General features: G+C 47.9%; 1 protein-coding gene across 2 annotated transcripts in view; it reads left to right on the top strand.

Annotated features, from left to right (window-relative positions):
- The window catches only part of PlexA (plexin A), a 126,182-nt gene that overhangs the window by 31,978 nt on the left and 73,910 nt on the right, over positions 1–20,294 (top strand). For both annotated transcript variants that reach the window (XM_075895211.1, XM_075895212.1), the window contains exon 4: positions 16,066–16,248. In XM_075895211.1, the coding sequence (XP_075751326.1) occupies positions 16,066–16,248 (183 nt within the window). The remainder of the gene's footprint in view (positions 1–16,065; positions 16,249–20,294) is intronic.

Here is a 20,294-nt window from a genome sequence, read left to right as displayed (position 1 = left end):
CGGTACTGATGTTATAGGCTACATATTTCTAAGCAAGTCATATAGTGCGCTGTATGGCGAGTACAAAAAACAAAAACAGTCCGAAAACAGGACACAAGGTAAAAAGAAGCCACAAACGTTTGTGTGTGTGTGTGTGCTTTGTATTTCGCTCTGTTTTTGTATCCGCCATCTTACGAGCACGCCCAAGCATCCACTATAGTGTCCTTTCTCGCTGACAAGGCCGTGAACAATCCAATAAAATTCATTTGGGATACATGCTAAGTGAATTAGCGCCAAACGTCGGCAGACAGCGCTAATACGATGGCGCCTACGCGAGCGGGCCGACCAATTTGTACAGCAGAGCACACCGTGTTGCCACCGGCGAATGTGAATTTGGATATTACTTTGTTTCCTACGTTTAGCAACATTGGATTGTAATTTAGACTTTTAGTAGTAAGCAATGTCGAATAAGCCATTGGACATATAATATCTAATGGTAATAGATGGTATCGATGGCGATACCATTTTTTGTTATTCCTTTTAATATTTGTTGGAAAAGCAAATGGTGGTATTGTGACATGTGCATGCGTGCATCGTTGTGGTTTCATGCGTTTTGCAGACCGTGATATCCCCCTTTAACTCTCCACGACAGCTATTTTTCAGTTCAGACCATTCTTTAAGAGTGCATGCAGTCCAGGCATACGATTATCGCTGCAACATACCCCCTCCCTTGCGTTTGTTCTGCTCGGTCTTCGTTCGATCACGCGGAGCTTCCATTTTCTCGCGCTCTTGGTCACCGACTCGCTGACTTGAAGATTTCCGGCGTGGGAATAGTTTGAATACGGGTGTCATTGCAGTAATTGTGAGATTCGAACATCACTCTTTAGCAGCCGCGAGAAACAGCCTTAACGTGTTCGAAAAACTGTATTCCACGCGGGGTGTGGACATTGGGGTTGATTCGGTCTCCGTGTCACCGTTCGCACGCCCCCCCCCCCCTCCCCCGAAATAAGTTGGGCCGCTTCGTTGGCAGTCTCGTAGCAGGCCTGTCCGGCGATGTTGCTTTGGTATTTCAGACCCATCGAATCGGAATAGAACACTCGAGTGACTCGGCCAGGCCGCTTCCAAGTGCGTTGCTGCATTCGTACAGCTGCAAAAAGTGCAGGGGCGGACGCGCCTCTGGCGTCCTACGTTGTTGTTTTTTTTTTTTTTTTTTTGCTACGTTGGGTGGGACACCGTGCGGTGGCATGCTCCCCGACGAGAGGTCGTCGGGCAGCGCTTCGTTTTGCGTGCTCATCCGAGCGTGCTAATTGTGTTGGAGGCCCCCATCGCTGCAGCTTCGTTGCTGCTTTTTTGCCGCGCAGGCTGCTTTCTTCCGCTGCTGCAGTGCCTGCACGACCGTATACACACCGTGGCGGCCGAACCGAAAATTAATACCCGCCGATCGTGCCCGCGACAGCGCCGTTGTGTGTGTACGGCCGCTGCATGCCTCCTGCCCGGCAACCGACGTGGCGCTCTCTCTCGTGGCTCGTGTGTGTTGTGTACACGGGCATAGATGTCGCTTGTGTGTGTTTTTCCTTTTCTTCGTCGGATTTGGTGTTGGTGTTTCGCTATTTATCGTCGTCTCGGTATATTGTTTTTCTCCCCGCCTGCTGCGTTACGGTTCACAAGACTGACCTCTTGGCTTAATAAATCTTCCTGTTTACCGTGCGCCCGACGTCCTAGCTGGCTGTGGCGGACTTTTGAGGTCGCGGGCTCGAGTCCCGTGCGATCACGGTAACAGCTGACCGTCATCTGCGTAGATTCATTCATTCATTCCACTAAATAAATTAAAATTGTCTCGTTATTGTTGTTGTTGTTGGCTGTTAGAACCTCTCGTCTTTACATTTCGCGTATCTCATAATATGTACTGAAAGTTTCGGATTTGCTACCGCATAGCAATGGCAAGCAGCCTGGGATGATTAATTATAGCAAGCGACGCCATTCCATATACGCGCGAGATTCGAGTCCGTCAGTGCTGCAGGGATGAAAGCTTCGTTTCGTGAGCTTATTTTCTCGTTCGCCGACCCCCGTTGTCTCTGTGGAAACGTCTTGCAGCGCATCGAGAGGCCAGTAACGTTTGAGAAATGAAATCCCATAATTGTATTCCCACTGCGCGTGGGCGGGACGGGGAGCTTTGCATGAGGGAGATGGAAGGAAGAGGACCGTCATTTCGACCCCCTTATCCGAGCAGAGTCGAGATTTAGTACTGCAAGCACCAAATTATAAAAATCGGGAAGGATGAGCGGCGTGACGGAGTGAAAGAGACGGAGCTCCCGAGCACTAACGACCTTCTTATTTCAGAGACAGTACGAGTCCGAGATTGCTCGCCGTCTCCCGTGGCAACCGCTCGCATTTCTTTGGTCGATGAGGGCTGGCAAGCCTTTTTCCATTTGGGACTCGCGACCAATAGCAGTGAAGATTCAAGTTTTTTTTTTTTTTTCGCAACCCTCGCAGTATGATGTGCCACCGAGAGAGACGTGTGCATAGAACCGGTCGCCTTAATTGACGGTGAAATCCGGCCACACTGCGACACCACCACCGCCGTCGGGGATGGTCGAAGTAGGTTTTAGAAGCTTGCCTCTTGTAGAGGTGAACGTGGCTGGTCATTCGTGCGGGCTTCTTAAAGAAAGAAGGGCGCTTCAATTAGCGCGAATGCGAAAGTTCAGTTTGGTCGGGCCTATCTGAGGATGTTTAGCTGAAGGTGGTTTGGGCGGTCGTTTTTGAGAACGTTGTGGGCCGTGCTATGAATGCGGCGCCAATGACCTGGTATGGAAACGGTGATATTGGCTTCCTTGCCATTCAGCTGAGCCTACGTTGCGGTTTCATGGGACCTTTGGCGCTGCCGTGTCCCCTTGAAACAACCACCTGAATATGCCGCAAGCTTCGCAGTTGTATAGGTGCTATCGTGAGCACTATGAGCTGGAAGACTGAATTCATATTTTTTTTTTCAATGAACCATTACTTGTAGTGTACCTCTGTTGCTGTGACCTATTGATTTCACCAAGATACTTTTCCACTCGAGCATTTATTTTCGTCAACACTAACGCGCACCAGCAGCTTTAGCGGGTGTCCTGTTTCATATTGCTCAGGACTGTACGTCAGATACCATTTGAACAGCTGCAGTGTCGTGACTTTTAGTTGGCTTGCGAAGTCTCTTTGACGTGTTTCTTTTTTTTTAGGTAAGAAATATATCTAATTGGTTATTGTCGCCGTTTCTAGACGATGTCTATTCCTTTTTACTTGGTTGTCAGGATTGAAAACAACAAAAAAACTAAAAAGTAAAAGAACATTCTATATTACACGTGCACAGTCGTGTACTGGATGAGCTCGAAAGTTAATTTTCGCTGAAGTTTGTTCTGTGGTCATCGAAAACATTAGTGTAACAAAAAAGAAGAGAGAAAAAAGAAAAGAAACGCCGAAACACTTTGAAAGCTTTTTGATTCGTGCCTGATGGCCATGTCTTTTGTTGTTCTTTGGGGAGCGCTCGGCGGGAACATGCGTCCCGACCCCAGAACCGCTGAGAGCAGCAAATGGCGGACCACATGCATCGGGTTCGTTGGGGCAGAGCAACGCGTGCGGCCGTTTGCACACGCTCTGTCGGACATTCGCTCCTCCTCGCGGGTCGCAAATGGGCTCTCCGGAAGTGCGCTGGCTCGTTTCATCGATCCGCCAGAACGGCCACGCGCCTCGCTTTCCCCGGTCAGTTGCAGGGCGAATGGGATGCTCTCTGTAGCGCGGCAAAAGACACAAGTGTGTAGCATCAACCAATTGGGAAAGAGAACACTTAAACAACTTATTCCCCCTCGGGTAGGAACGAAGCATCGTCCGCTCATATTACGTGCCGCTAATATATCTCTCTCTTTTTCAAGCCGGGTATAGCGCTAGTGGTGTGACGTAATGAATTTCGCTAAGTAGCATTGATGGTGCTTTATGGTGCTCTATAAGCTGGCTGATGGCCCATGGTGCTCTATAAACTGACTTGTATGCTGTAACGGTTTAGTTTAGTAGATTGCCACTCCGTGGGGCGTGCAGTTGCTACTACACGTCACGGAGAGCCCATTCAGTGCATCGTAATGCGCGCCCCCTAGCGACATGATGTTCTTTGTCTCGCCTAAACGACCCGGCTCTATAGGAAACACGACTCACTCCACAGTGCGCAGTCGCTTAGCTTAAGATCTATACAGCCGCACCTAGAGTGTTTGTAGTCAGCGTCGCACGTACAAGCTACGTAGGGTTCGGGCGGTCCTTACACCATTTAGCTGAGGCGATGGGCAGCCTTCGCCGCGCTGCAGGGAGTTGGCTGGAAGCAATACGCAACCTAGTAGCAGCTTGTAAGCACCTTGCCAACCCGAACCCATTGGTGATTCGAGACACCCTTCAGCGGTGTGTAATCTCGTGGTCGCACGTATAGCCTCGTGAACGTGGCTTCTGTAATGTTGGAATTTCCGGACGCCTGTAGAGCTCCCCGCAACTCTGTCTCCGCGACTTGAGTGGCCGCAGCTGCATAGCGAAAGTTGGTTCTTCGGGACAGACCAATGCTAGGCAAACCGTATCTGTGGTAGAGATTTTAAAAATGCTATCGTTACAGGAGAGCGTGCGTCGGATTTGTGACCCGCACCTGACGTCACGAACGCTATGTTCAGTCATCCACACCGTGCGCAGCACTCCTGCAACGACGTTTCAGGTGTAGCGCATGTATCAAAAGTCGGCTTTTGGCCTTGATATACTGCGAGTCCCTCATCGCATAACCAGGGCAATCACTTCAGCAGCGTTTTTTCTTTGTAGGGCCTTGTCGCGGATTAGGAAAGTAATGGTTGGTTTACGCGGGCAAGTGCCTTCAGGCATTGAGCTTTTGATATGTGGGGTTTAACGTCCCAAAACTACCATATGATTATGAGTAGACGCCGTACTGGAGGGCTCCGGAAATGTCGACCACCTAGGGTTCCTCAACGTGCACCCAAATCTGAGCACACGGGCCTACATTTCCGCCTCCATCGGAAATGCAGCTGCCGCATCCGGGATTCGATCCCGCGACCTGCGGGTCAGCAGTCGAGTGCCTTAACCACTAGACCACCGCGGCGGGGCTCTGGCATTCAGCTTTACGCGCTTCTTCTTCTACAGCTATACTGTGTGCTTTCAGGTGACCCTGTAAATATTATATTATGTATTAATAATTTCGCACGGTTTAATGTACTGGTGTTTGGACTGTTAGCCATGGAGAGTGCAGCCGTCGATGGCTGCGGATTAATTTTTGGTAATTTTCGATATCTTGCGTCACCTATGTCAACTATAGAGCTGCTGCGCTCCCAGTAGAATTTAGTCGTTGAAGCGGTGCGCACGTCAAAAGCAGCAGTGTGCGCTGTCGTTAACCGCGTTGTCATATATGTTCCTTTTGTCTGGTCGGTTGGTCCGAGCAATTACCGAAATTTTCTCCATACTACTGAAAATACACGATGCGTCCCATATACGTAGTTTCCCTTAACTGTCGGACATGTCGCACATATTCGGCGCTACGACCGCCATTTTGAAATTGACTTTCGGGTATTCCACATCATGTATAGCAACGGTATACCCCGCGCATACCGTATTCATCGTACGGGGCTATTGTAACCATTCTTCGCGGAAAGCGTTCAGAGCAGCACGCAGTAGCCCCTGTCTTTGTTTCTGTTCTAAACGTGCTGCAGATAATCGCAACAAGACAGAGCGCGAATACCTTTACGGCAACTCTTAACGGGTATGCGCATCCTTGGGCCGAGCGAGCTCCGGTGCTCGTGCTGTCGTGGTTAGTCGTGCACGAAGCGACGCCATTCCCGCTGTGCGGTGTGACCCCTTCGAGCGAACACCGTATTACGTACGCATCGCGCAATCGAGAGCTGCCCTCCCTTGTCTGTGCCCGCGTGCGGAAGGGCTGCAGATGCGCGGTGCCCTTTTGTGCGCGACCGGGGCTGTTGTGCGCCGCCGGCATGAAACAACGGCACCTGAAGTGACGCGAAATGAGGCCCAGACGTCACGTGGACGATCCACGTGACGCATTGCGGCAGCAGCGCGGATCTCATCATCCTCGGCGTCATCTATAGGTAGAGAGGGCACCTGGAAAAAGAAGTGCTGCGAGCGTCACGTGCCGATCGTGGATTCACGCTTATATAGACACAGCTCGTGGACGAACTGCGAAAGCATGCAGTGCGCGTGCGCTGGTCTCGGTGCAATTTAGAATTCATACTTTTCGTCCTTCGCAGTAAACGCGAAGAACGAAAGTGTCCATGCGCTTCTTTTGTCCTACTCTTTCTTGTCAGTGCTGTGCAGTTTTGAGTGCGAATCTGTACGAACTCGTTCAGTATTTCATTCTAAGACAATCTTGAGGCCTATCGTCGTGAAGTGTTTCACAAATAGGTCATAGTCATGTGATAGGCTATCGCTGGTATTGGTCGGCTCGCTTTATACACAGTAAAAATTTTTACACCCAGAAGGGTGTAAATGAGCTTGTCCCGTGGACGACACCCTTAGGGTGTTAATTCAGCACCTTCCAAAAAGGGTGCTTTACTATGCACCCTTAGAATAGGGTGTACATGTAAAAAAACTGTAGGGTGTTAAAAAAACACCCTTAAGGAAGGGTGCCTTCGATGTCCATCACTTTTTTAGCACCCTCTGAGGAGGGTGCGAGAAGGGTGCACAAGGGTGTTGAGTGCCCATGGCAGGGGTGGCGAATACTGCCACCAATAGATATCAGCATGGACTGATTAAACACTACTTGAAGAAAGTGGTCCTGTTTATCGATGATGCACCACCTGTCGAGCTCCATTCATTGCGTGTGGGCAAAAATATAAACGCGTACAATCGTGCATGAACTTGTGCTGGATCTATATATACTTCAGTGTATATGCATAATGCACGTTACAGAAAATGAAGCCTTGCTGCCCTTGCATATTGCGTTTATTTAATAAGCAAATAAAACATAAACTTTTCTTCTGCCACACAACTTTTTCACCAGATATACGTTCATGTATACGTACACTACACATGCAAGACCTCAAACGTTTATTATATTTTTTTCAGTTTCACTTTATTGACAATTCTTCAACATACAATTACACTGGTTTCAGTTTAGTATACTGCTTCAAGTACATAGAGACTACAAATGAAATACACGCTAATATATCCCTATAATTCTTTCAAGTATCTACAATCCCAGTAGTTTCCAGTTTAATACTCCTTCGTGTACACAATCGGTTAATAGGAATGAAATACAGGCAAATATATACTTATGATTCTTTCAAATATATACAATCACCATGATTTCACTATATACGCCTTCATGTACACAATCCTTCCCAAAAAGTGATGCACACAAAAATATATATGGATAGTGTTTTCAAATGTATACAATCACAGTGGTTTAAGCTTTGTATTCCTGGATGTATAACAATTGGTTATGAGAAATGATGTACATGCAAACATATACGGGTTTTCAAACATATAACTTTAGCGAATACTTAAGAAACCAATACAATGATCAGAAACACAATATGCTAAAAACGAACACGAAACTGAGTCAGGACACACAAAAAACAAGAGGTAATGCATAAGTATGGCTAATGACACAGCTGGGTCACTTTATGCCAAATGTCCCAGCCATTTTGGCAACCATCTGAAATGTATTCGAAAAACTCGTGCTGCATTGAAAATAGTGAACTTCTGGAATATTTAGGAGAGGAAAAATATTTGGCCACGTGGCTGCCTTCAGAACTTTCTGGAATGCCGTCTAGGTGTTGTATGTGAAAAATGTTATTTTAAAAGCACCGCTCCTTCTTTCCATACGAAACTCGGTCTACGTGTTACGTAACAAGAGCTTAATTTGGGAGAGTTGGTTCATCGTGGTTGTGTGCTAGTCACAGCGCGACAACTTTAGGAAGAGACAGAAAGGACAGGAAAGAGCACAGACTGTCAACTGAATTTAATGAATGTGCTACGAGTGCTTTTATACGGAGTACAAGAACCGTGTTCATGCGCGACCACACGTGTGAGCATTACAAAATAATTTTAACTGTGAAAAAAATACTCCCTCTCGGAAAGGATAAGTGAACGTGTAGTGATGCACTGATCATTGGTTTACCTGATAAAAAATATTTCTACAAACGTTAAATTGGCATTAAGTAAACCTATTCTCGTGACGAATGGGGCAAGATTGACTATTCCTGTTGCTGTTTAGTACACACACTTTTGAAAGCTTGCAAGGGGTGGAAAACAACACGCTAATATCATATCTGCTGGCTATTTTTCTAGTTGTGAGACACGTGATGTGGTATAACATGCAAAGGTTTTGGTCATTGTTTTTTGTTGGTCCTGTCTTCTTTAACTTTACTTTCAGCAGGAGGGTTTTGCAAACGGGTGTGAAGATTCTGTTGGGATACCCAGCATCTTTTAGTCCTTTAATCTGGTTTTTAAGCCTGACCTCACCCTTGTGCTAACATGACTTCTGAAGGGTGGCCTGAATACATGTGGTATCAATTCCTCTTTCTATTAATTTTGAATGCCCACTATCAAAAGGCAGATCATTCTTAGCGCTCCTGGGCTGATAGCACCAGCCAATACCCCAACAGCATCATCACACTTGTTTGCGAAACCCTCCTGCAGAAAGTAAAGTTAAAGGAAACAGGACCAAAAGAAAAAGAGAATGACCAATCACCTTTGCATGTCACATGGTACTACGTACATAAGGTGTCTCACAATTTTAGGAAAAGAGCCAGCAGATATGACATTGTTGTTTTCCACCCCTTGCAAGCTTTCAAAAGTGCATGTACTTACAGCAACAGGAATAGTCAATCTTGCACCATTCGTCACTAGAATAGGTTTACTGAATGCCAATCTAATGTGTATGAGATACCGCTACCACGTGGAAAAGTAAACATAGGACAAACTGGGCAATGCTTCAATGATCAAGCAAGACAGCATGCTTCAAATGTTAAGAAGGGCTATTGGCCGGACACCGTAAAGAATGTAAGTGTAGTCCTAGGTTTCATAAAACCCGGTTTTTGAAAAAAAAAGCAAGCAGAAAAATGAGAGATTTTAGAACTCTTTATCAGGAAGGCCAAGGATCGATGCATCAGTACACCTTCACTTATCTTTTCCGAAAAAGAGTATTCTTTTCTCGGTTAAAATTATTTTGTCATGGTCACACATGTGTTGTTGCAGATGAGCCCTGGTCTTGTGCTCAGTATAAAAACGCTCGTAGCACCTTCAATAAAATTCAGTTGACAGCGCTCTTTCCTGTCCTTTTTGCGATAAGATTTTTATTACAGAAAAGAATTTCATTTTCTTACAGTTTAGGTATAATGATGAGTTTTCATTGTATTACAACATGGAGCAAATTGCATCTCAATACGGACAAAATTCACGATTTTGTGAAATTCGTGATATTTTCTCGTATATTTCAGCATTTGAGAGGTATAAAGATATTTTTTCCTCAGAATATACCTTCTGTACAGTAAGTATTCACTGCTCAGATATTCATACAAAGTGCAATATTGCAATAAAAAATGCAAACAACACATTTTGGCTTTATTCTTGGAAGCGAATGTGGCAAAAAAATTGCACTATTATTATTGAGCTTCAAATACCTTACAGAAGCACATTTACTTAACAGGTAGACCGAATTTGCTTTAGAAAAAACAAGCGGTAGTTTTAAAACAAAATTTTCCACAAACAGAACACAGACGGCATTATGCCAGGAAGGTATAAGCCAGCCACATGAACAAAACTTTTTTTCTCGCTGAAGTATTCTAGCAGTTCACTGTTTTCAACACAGTAAGTCAGCACATTTTTTTTTTTCAAATACAATTCAGATGGTCGCCAAAGTGGCTGGGACGTTTGGCATGGAATGGCCCAGCTATATTTAAGCAAAGTAACTTACACAAATAACAATATTTGTTCATCTACCATGACCACACTAGAAAAAGTTGTTCAGGCATTGTGACACTAAAATTTTCAGCGTCGTACTGCCTGAACAACCTCTTTGATAAACTCCAAACTCACGCCGAGAAAAAGCCGCTCAATCACGGTGGATGTTGAAGGCCTTGCGGCCGTAGACAATGTTGAAAATAAAAAAAAAAATCAACTCATCAGTGCTGTCACTCCTTCCTTCTTCGTCATTACTGACACGGAAGATCTTGGTTATCCATGTGGAGGTTCAGGAAGTAGGCTTGCTCTAGGCTGGGTCCAGGGTTGACTACGCAGGACGTTAGCGATACCCTCTCATCCTGTAATAAGAGCAAATATGACTTCTCATAAAAAAATTTTCGTGCTGTTCTGGCAGCACCATATATAAAGAATGTGTAGTGTGTATCCTTCGAAATGGCGTGTAATTGACATTACACTGAACTTGAAGCATACAACCCATACATTCCAATAATTTCGTATGATAAAGATAAGAGTTTTCCAGCATACAGCGAATTCCCGAAATGAGGTGAAGTGTAAGACTACAGCTCAAAAATGGCACTTACGAAAGCCTGAACTCACTTAGGAATCAAATTCCTTCTAGGGTAGTGAGCCAGTGTGAAAAACAATTCTTAAAGTACAATGTTTAGAACATGTAGCATTAATCAAAACGCACAAGAAACTTACCTCTTCATGTACAAACAGTGAAGACATCTCTGCTTTCTCTTTTACATGAGAACAAATGATCTTGGGCGTGGCACTAGCGAAGAGGTCTGCAAATAAAAGTAAAAGATTTACTTACTTAAATCACGCCTCAAACAATCTGAGGAATTGTTACAAGTCACCAATCAGTGCAATTCTGACTGCCTCTATAAGGGCATCAAAAATGAACAATTTTCTCGTTCTTTCTACTCTCACAAGACGCTCCGTCAATGGAATCTAATCCAAATTTGACGCTGTGCTTCCTATTTGCCTGCTTTCTAGACGTAGGGCTGCGAACATGTGTGTTGTGCACCTAATCTAGCACAGAAATTCGTCATCTATAATTCAATCATCTTAATTCATTGTAATTTGATGAAAGATGTGATAGCTCGTCCAGTTTTTAAAGAGTTGCGGGCCTGCAATAGGCACTGCCTTGCACGTATGAAAATACTTCTTTTAAAAAAAATTCAAAGCTTGCTTTCAGAAAAAGCGTCTGGCATATTTCGACAACCAAGCCCATCCTCTGATGGCAATCAGGGGCACGCTATTAGCGATTATTGACTACGAGATTTACAAACGTAACCCGTGCCTAAATACTCAGTTAAACACAATCACGCAAGTAAGAGCGCTCGAACGACACCAACGCGCGCGGACGCCGCCTACGTTGCAGCAGCCATGACTTATACTAGAGCAACCGCACATAGCTCCAACAGTCACGTATACTCTCTCGATTCTGTTATAACGCCGAACATTATCGCAGATGAAAGCGAAGCACGAAAACAGCAAACAGAAACGAGGGAAAACAACGCACGGCGATGGTCACAACAACGCGCCTTTGGAAGTCTGCTAGATCTTTCCCTGTTGCTGTTGGCACTTGTCCTAAATAGCTTAAAAGACCGAGGCGCACGTGCTGGGAGCATCGCGGCATATCAGCACCTCCAACTATACCGTCTTTAAGCAAAAAAAAAAAAAAGCCATTTCGTACAGTGCGCCTCTGTACATATTTTTTTTTCTTTCTTTTCTACGCTTACACCTATAGGAGCACGTTGCACATTTGAGTATTAATAGAAATGTTATTACGATGTAGTCCAAAGCACATCTTAAAACAATATTAATCACTTTGTGCAGTGTAGAGACAATGTGCGATCAGCAACTAATCCCGCCCTTGTTAAGTGATCACATCACTCACTGTATGAGTGATGCAGGCACTTACACAACATCGCGCATAGCAGTGTGAACTCGTTAAGTCACACGTTTATTTGGGCATCTGCAACAGGCCCGCGAACGCATGCTGTTGTAAATGGCTGGCAGCCTACTTCGGCAGAGCTGCTGCAGGCGCCCAGCTAGCGCTGTATGATTACTACCTACGAAAACAGTACACTCACCGTTAACAGGCCCACGTTGTGCGTGTCCGCCACTCCATGAATATTCCTTAATCCGAGCGTCACTTCAAACACGGTGTCATGCGTGACCACCATTGAATACGCGCCTGTTCGCTAGAACACACACAGCGACCAAGACCCCCGACCAACGCAACGCATTTGAAAGACTGATGAGACAGAGAGGGCAACACTGAGAGAGAGAGAAGGAGGAGGCACTGGCGGCGGCGTGGCGGCGCCGCAGCTGTCGACGCAGGTGTTCTGTGACGCAACTCTTCGCTTATCTACGCCGCCGTTGTGGGAGCAACGCTGGCCGGGTTGAGCGGGGGGGGGGGGGGCGTGGGGGGGGGGGGAGGAGCGGCGAACCCGCCAAGACGGCGCCGAAAGGCAAACGCTACGGCGCATACGGCGGACGGCCGTTCAACGCGGAATGACTCCTTGTAAACGGCCACTCTCCTTCCAGCCAGTCGCACAGCGACGCAGGTTATTTACCAGCCTCGGGTTCTTTGAGTATTTTGACGGAATGCGACTGGAGTGGGCGAAAAATAGTGAAGCAAAACTTGCGCAAAACAAACTGCACCATGGAATGGCCAGAAACAAAAATTATTTCGTCCTCGGTGGCATTAGCGGGAGAGCATCGCTACACCTTTTTCCAGAGAAGTTTCTTTTTGCATTGTCTGTGTCAGGCGATTCCGCGTAGTCGATTCCGCGTACTGAATGCGTAGTCGAAGCTGGAACAAATTAATCCACAGTAGCGGATGTTTAGAAGGCTTGTCATGCACGACGAAACGTGCCGAGGTTGTTATAACAAACTTTTTGCTGACCACATGATCAGCACATAATTCAATATGGTTGCCCAATGAGCTAGCTAAGCACCTGTAGCAAAGGCAGTGCACGTTCTTGTTAAACGTTGTTAATATAAACGATGGTTGTGCATAAGTGCAGTGACAGCTTTCCGTGGGAATTGGTCATAACCCACGTTTTCGAGCGTAGAAGCGCCTCAACGGAGCTAATCAGTTACCACAGCAAGTTCGTAAGCAATGATGAGGTACGAAAATGTGCAGCTGTTTTCCATGTACTGAATAGTTAGTGTACAGTGCCTTGACCACCACCATTTCTTAAGCCACCTCCCATATAGACTCCCAGTCTGAACAGGTGTGGGACCTTAAACACTAAGAAGCAGTGCCCCCCCCCCCCGCACACACACACACACACACACGAAATTTGAGGGCGCACGGGCTGATGCAGACGTATACTTATTCACAGGCGCACACACATACACGTATACACACATACGGCAACACACACACGCGACCGTAAACGCACGCATGCATGGGCGTACACATGTGCACAGGCACGCTTAACACAAGCACGGACTCGCACATACACGCGCACGCACACATGCACGGGTGTACACACAATCGCGCTTACACGCGAACACATGCGTAGGCTCACGCACACACACCCATACTCGGGCGAACATTATGTTCCTGTATATAATCCACAGCAAACATGTAGCTTATAACCAACGCTAAGGTGAGCTTTTGTAACGTGGATTGCAGTTAATTGCCATTATAGATGAAACGCGATTTGCTTCTGCTGGCATTCTGCTGTATTCGGAGAGCACCTTCACACATTCTAAGTCTAGGCCGTCATTTAACGCAAGGTCCACATATTCGTGCAGTAGCTACGCTGCTCGGCCGCCAATCCGAAGGTCGCGGGTTCGATGCCGGCCGTGGCAGTCGAATTCAGATGGAGGCGCAAAGGTAGAAGCCTGTGCACTGCGCGATATCAGCGCCCATTAAAGAACACCAAATGGTCAAAATCTCTAGAGCTTTCCACTACGACGACCCTCATAATCATATCGAGGTTTTTGAGACGTAAAATAGCAAATATTATAATTATGTGTTCTTCTTATGCTGCATATTCCATCTGATGAATCGTCACCTACACCCTTTTCAGGCAGAAAAGCACCCTTAGAGCCTATTTTAGGGTGCTATCGTGGCAAGCACCCAAACAAATGGGTGCTTTTTTTCAATCGACCATTTATGGGTGTTAAAGGGTGTTGAAAAGGGTGCTTTCTCGTAAAAGCCCCCTTTTTACACCCTTTTGAGTGTAAAAGTTTTTACTGTGTAGATGCATCGGCTGCGATCGCTGCGAAGGCCTGATCGTTGTACCCTAGAGGCACCGCGAGCTGGCCCGAAAGGTCAGCGTCAAAGGAAGTTGCCTTGACGAGACTATAGCGGAGTCACGTGAGGTTTCCTTGGGTTCTTTGTTTTTCCCCCCTCCTTCATGATAGTAAGTGAGAGAGAGGCTCTTCCAGCTACGACACCACAACAGGTCGTAGCTTAAGCGCTGCGCTTATTGACTTCGAATTCCGTGGAAAGCGTGTGTTACACCTTGCAGTCTCGTGAAGCGGTGAAAGAGTCTGAAGATTACGCCGGTGAAAGTGCCTGGAGATTACGCCCTTAATGAAAAGGTTGCGGGCTTGAGTGACAATGGTGCGCCAAAAGCGGACGAGGCTGCGATTTTAAAAAAAGTCTGCAGCAGGCAACAAGACGCGCGCGGAGTATATAGTGAGCGTGACAGAGATAAAGGTTTGAAGCATACAATGGCTCTCCAACGCGTAGTTTTAGGTGCCTTGGCATTAAATCGACTGGAACGCTAATTTGAGCACGGTGCACCGTGGCCGTCGCTGAAGTTGTCTGGGAAAAGTGTGGTCTTCCCTCATGACATATTCTGAATGACAGAGGGCAGCTTTACTTCAGTCTTGATACGTAGCCATGGCGGGGGGGGGGGGCGAAAATGATTACTGAAAAATTAGTCACGGACCTGTCCCGGTCGCGTACGAAGAATTGTATACGAACTGCATACGCGGAAGCTACCGTATACCTTGCGTCTGCGACGAAAGAGGATGCGGGGCGGACGTCAAAGTGGTGGGGCGTTGCGGATGGTGGGAGACTGTGGAAAGCCTGCAGGCGCTAAACGGTGGCACAGTGACGCTGTCGTCTCGGAGGCAGTTTTCTCGGTCGGGCCGCCTCGATCGGCCGACTCGCTTCCCCAAACGCGGGGTCACACGGGCAGGCCGTTAACGGCACCTGCGATGTGGAACCGCCGCCTTCCCCTTCCCGACATAAGGACATTAGCGCTCTTTGATGACTCGCTCGGCTGTCTCGCTCCTTCACTGCTCGGGGCCAGAGGTGGCGTAGGCACGCGAACACAGTGGTACGTTTGTAGCGGCTGCCACTTGCGCTGTGTGCTGCTCCTTGTATTTATTCGGGAAGTTTAGGAGCTGGAGCTTCTCTTTCTCTTTTTCGCAGCAGGATTTGCTATTGCAGAAAACTAAAATGGCGCGCTAGAGACACAACAATGTCAGCACTGTCCTTTTTCCTTTGAACTGCCTACGTCGTGTTGAGTGGGCTAATTGTAAGATCGTCGAAAGATCGCGAAAGCGAACGCTCTTATATTTCTAAACTATAGTGCGCACTCTGACAAACGAGCGTGGGCTTAAACCTTTAAGCCGCGTCAAGCCCGTCTTAAATGACCGGCTTGACATCTCGCGAATAATCTTCGCACCTGAATAGTGTACTTTCAAATTCGGGGGAAGGGGGGGGGGGGGAGTTGGATGAACGAACCGCTTGAACTTGCGTTCGAACTCGCATGACAGTAACCTCGAATGTCATTTTTCCAAAAATAACGCCGTTCTGCCTGACGTTGGTCTAGCGGCCTGTCACGTATTATATCAGCATAACAGCGTGCACTTCATGCGTAGAGCCATTCGAGCTGAATGTGTGTATTGCTCAGCATATGTAGGCTTATGTGCTGATAATGTCGCTTGAGGGATTTCCACTCTGAAAATGATGACGGGCGATCTTTCCTCCCTCCTACTTCGATCCCATCTTCGCACGCGTTATCTGCGTACTTTATAATTCGCGTGTACCTTTGCTTCTATTCTATTTTCTTCATGTACACACACCTCCGTTTGTTTCTCCCGCTTTAATTTTGCGGTTTTTTCTCTCTCTCTTTCTTCCTGCAGCAAGTGCAAATCAACGATGACTTCTGCGGCATGGACGTGAACACGCCGCTAGACGGCAGCAAGCCGGTGAACGCGACGCCCGTGCTGACCTACTCCAACGTGCTGCTCACATCGGTGGCGGCCGTCTCCACGCACGACTACACGGTCGCCTTCCTCGGAACCTCCAACGGACACCTCAAGAAGGTACGTGTCTGTCTGTCCCCTATCTCTCAGTTGGCATGCGTCGTACGCGTCTGCATACGACGTTACGTAAGCCGCCCGCTGCAAGTGCACCGAGGAGCAGCAGACCTCGCGCGTGCAAAACCGGACGCCTCCGCCGAACTGCGGTGGCCGCTTTAAATAAACCCAAACTCGTATATCTCCTCATCGCCCCAGCGATCGCAATCTCTTTAACTCCTTGCGAGCAATGTCTCTCCGACAGGCAATGCGTGCAGGAAAGGCCGATGCGCCAGCATAGCCTCGATCTGTCTTGTCTGTAGTGGATTATACAACGTGCGTTACGCCGCTAAGCTTACGCGACGGTGGGCCGATGCCTCCGGGATACCCGCGTTACCAGTATATCGAATTATGCTTATATCGCGCCGTTCTAGAACAGCCACGGTAACAGCCTAACCACCGAACGAGAGCAAAAAGTCAAGGAGGTTAACCATAAGAAGATTATCTGAGGAAGACTGATATAGTTAGTGCTCGAGTGTAAACCAATGCCCTCGATCCAGTGCGGCCGCCTTCCTGGGAGCGCGAGCATATCGCTGCTTTCGTGAACTCAACGACACAACTATCTGCGATCTCTCCTTGTAATCCTTTATCTCGTCGTGTCTTCCCAGTCGGCTGATATACTGCGGCTTGTTACTTCGTTTTCCCTGATCATATTTAAGCACTGGTTTTGAAGCAAGGCTGAGTGATAGACACTGTTGCAAAAGTAGGTCAAGTGGCGATGGAAGAGGATCGTTTAAACCGACGTGCCCAGCTGACAACGAGCATAATGTGCGAGTCGCATGTCGAAAACACTAATGTTCTGCAACGGAGCATGGTGACTTCCACAATCACGTTTTTAATGTCTGACCGAATGCGACTTGTTTCCAGAAGAAGCCTTCCTTGCCACTCTATTTAATCGCACATAGCAGCGCTGTGTCAAAAGTGGCGTTGTAGTCATTCAATATCGAAAATGTGGTTGTATTGCCCGTGCCTTTTTTTAAAACACTTCTTGAGTACCATACTCGGAACTATATAGCGGGTGACAGTAGACCTAAGAAATACTGATAGCCTGTGTGGCGACAACGTAAGGCTGTAGCATTGTCGTATACTACCAATTAGGTTCGCTCATTTCCGTGGGTGACAACAAGCGCTCTTCCTGCTGTCTTGAAGGTTAGTCTTACCGTATGAAAGTTTCGTGTCGTTGGTCCTAGGTTACAGCTTCAACGTCCTCGAAGTTTTTAACGAAACATAAACGATAATATTGGAACTAAATAAGGCCTACGTTTATCGTCTATTAAGTCTGTCGTTTTTTATTGACAGAGTAAAAACACGTAAGCTGAACAGTGCTTATTCCAGCTGACACGTAAAGGAAGGGCAGCTGCATGCAATGCGTTGTTAGCTCGTGCATAGAGCTCTCACTCAGGTCGTCACGGGGGCAGGCCCGCAGTCAGGATTTTTTTCCCGAGCGGGAGGAGGTGTCGAGGCGCACGGCTTAGTTCTTAGAATGTCTTTCCGCGGCAAAAAGAAATAAATGTTTCCCGGCAGTATGGCCGACTGAACAAACTTTGAGTGGGAGGGGCATCTACCCTTTGTTGTCGTGCCTGACCGGCGTATGCATCACCGCAATGCGACGCGTGCCCAAAGTCGTAGTCTCCGCGCATCGTCCAAGCCGGGATCCGCACGGGGGCTGTAATGGTTGAGTGAGCAGGGCTGCGATAGGGCGTGGCAACGCCTCGCGACTATAACGCCGAAGGTTGTCGCCGCGGGCGTTGCGTAAAGGGCAGAAGCGCACGTGCGTTCGATCGTCGCGAGATGCGTGCCGGCTTGCTTCCATCGGGATGCCGATATTGGTTCGATCTACAAGAACCTTCGCGCCCTCCCGTTGCGTAACGTTGCCCCCGCCCCGTCATCGTGTGGCCCTTGCCGGGCTGCGATCGCTAAGCGATCGAACCTTCCGCTCGACTTCTTCGTCGGTGTTTCTTGGCTTCGCTGGCGCGAGCTCGTAATACATACTCGAAGACTCGTGATCAACACCGAAGAATAGGCGGCTGCGCTTGGTGCCTTGTCGGCACTCGGGTAAATTGACGAACCAGGGCGCCACTCATAGCGAAAGGAGGGGGGTGGGGGGTAGTCGATGGAGGGACGGCTGCATATAGTGTTGGTCGTTTTGTGCGTGTCCTTGTTATACTTCTGCGCGTGCCTTCCTGGTCACCTGTCCACGATCAGCATGCACGTCTGCGGTCCACCCGTCCGTGCTTGGTTGGCTGAACGCTACACTGCGCGCCACCTTTTGAGATGGAAAGGATGCGTGTTTGGATTCACTCTAGTATATTTCATATATTCCCGGCGAAGTAGACTGCCAGTGTGTGATTGAAAATTCAAAATTATTCCGATCATTGCTTTTGCAAACTGCAGGTGCTCGCCCTTTCCTTTGCTAGCCCGTGGTCTATTTCTCTGATAAAATCTGGAAACGTATCACGGCCTTTGTAGGCCGCGACTACACTTGGACAAATATTTATTTATTTATTTATTTATTTATTTACGGCCTTCCCCTTTCCTGGCGCAGCCGTGTTCACTGCACTCAGTGTCTTTCCCGCGCCGGAGGTCGATGACATTGGGAGCAGGCCGAAAAAAAAAAAACACATGAATAAAAGGGAGGGATGAGACTGGTGCTTCCGCTGCCACCAGGGGCCATCACATCACTGCCGCCGTGATGGTGTGTCGGCGCGCGGTCACCGTATACACCCACCGCATTAGCGCTTTCTGTGTCCGACCGCCGGGTTCTTCGGACGAGAGGTTTCTAACAGCGCACATTCTGCGTGGCGTGCTTCCTTTTTTCCGCGCTAACGTCGTTTTCCGGGGCCGGGCACAAACCAAGCGCAATTTGGTCGACGTCTGCCCGCGGCTCGTTTACGTCCCTTCCCTACGGCGCCACTTGCACCCCATTTTCGCGCGCATTTATCGGCGACGTAACACCTGCGCACTATGAGAGGCCCCTGCCGAGAGAGGGGCACCGGGAATGCAGACGCCTTTAGGCGTAGGTCGTGAGGCTGTAGTGGCCGAGGTCGATGTGTCCGGGGCTATCCACTCGCGAAAGGTAGCGAGAAAACGCCAGACTGGCTGAAGTAAACGGTTGTAGGGCCTGATCGCCAGGGGGCGCTTGTCACGCTTCCGCTGTCCAACCGCGCCCGTGCCTTCTCCGTGAACTAGCTATGTCGTGCGTTACTGTGGTCTCTCTCTCTCCCTTTCTCGATAAAGGTGCATGTGCACACACCCTCGAAAACGGAAAAGGAGAGGGAGGGGGGCAGGTTGAATCGCGGTGTGGTTTCTGCACTCTTGTCTCTGATCGAGTAGAAAATAGACGTGGAAATAGACGTAAAGACGCGATAAGTGGCAAAAATAGCACGGACCGGGGCAAATCTGTCCACAGGGTCGCCTTATTTCTGTAGCAGCGGGAACGTGATTTATGGACTGGCGATCATCGCTCGGTCAAAACATCTTGTGGCTTTATGTGAAGCAAAAGAGGAAGGGAGGATGGAGAGAACACAGTGCTAGGTGGGAAGTTTGGTGTCATCACCGCAAGACGATACCCTACTAAATAACGCTTCGAACCCCCTGACCATGGAGTCATGTACTGCTCTCCATTCTTCGATACTGTCGTGGCTGCACCGAGGTTCGACGCCGAAAACCGTTGTTTCTGTGAAGTTAACAAGTTTTCTTTGTTGTTGTTGTTTTTAACTCACAAACTTTGGGGTGTTTCTGCTCTTTTTCGAACGGTCATGGATTACTGAGGCTTCGCAACAGCATCGACTAGCAAGAAAAAAAAAAAAGAGAGCGAGAGAGAGAGAGAGAGAGAGAGAGAGAGAGAGAGAGAGAGAGAGAGAGAGAGAGAGAGAGAAACTTAGCCTATTCGGGCGTGCTTAGGCAGCGTCGTGCCTGACTTGTCTCGGTGCTGTGAAGGAATGGAAACATTCACTTTTTGTTTGCTCATCCATCTCTGCAGCAGCCGAGCACAGCTCGTTAAGCCATGACCG

The sequence above is a fragment of the Rhipicephalus microplus genome, chromosome 5, assembly GCF_043290135.1.
Source record: "Rhipicephalus microplus isolate Deutch F79 chromosome 5, USDA_Rmic, whole genome shotgun sequence".
In the NCBI taxonomy this organism is placed as follows: domain Eukaryota; kingdom Metazoa; phylum Arthropoda; class Arachnida; order Ixodida; family Ixodidae; genus Rhipicephalus; species Rhipicephalus microplus.
Note: the sequence above shows the minus strand (reverse complement) of the source record. Positions and strands in the feature narration are given on the sequence as shown.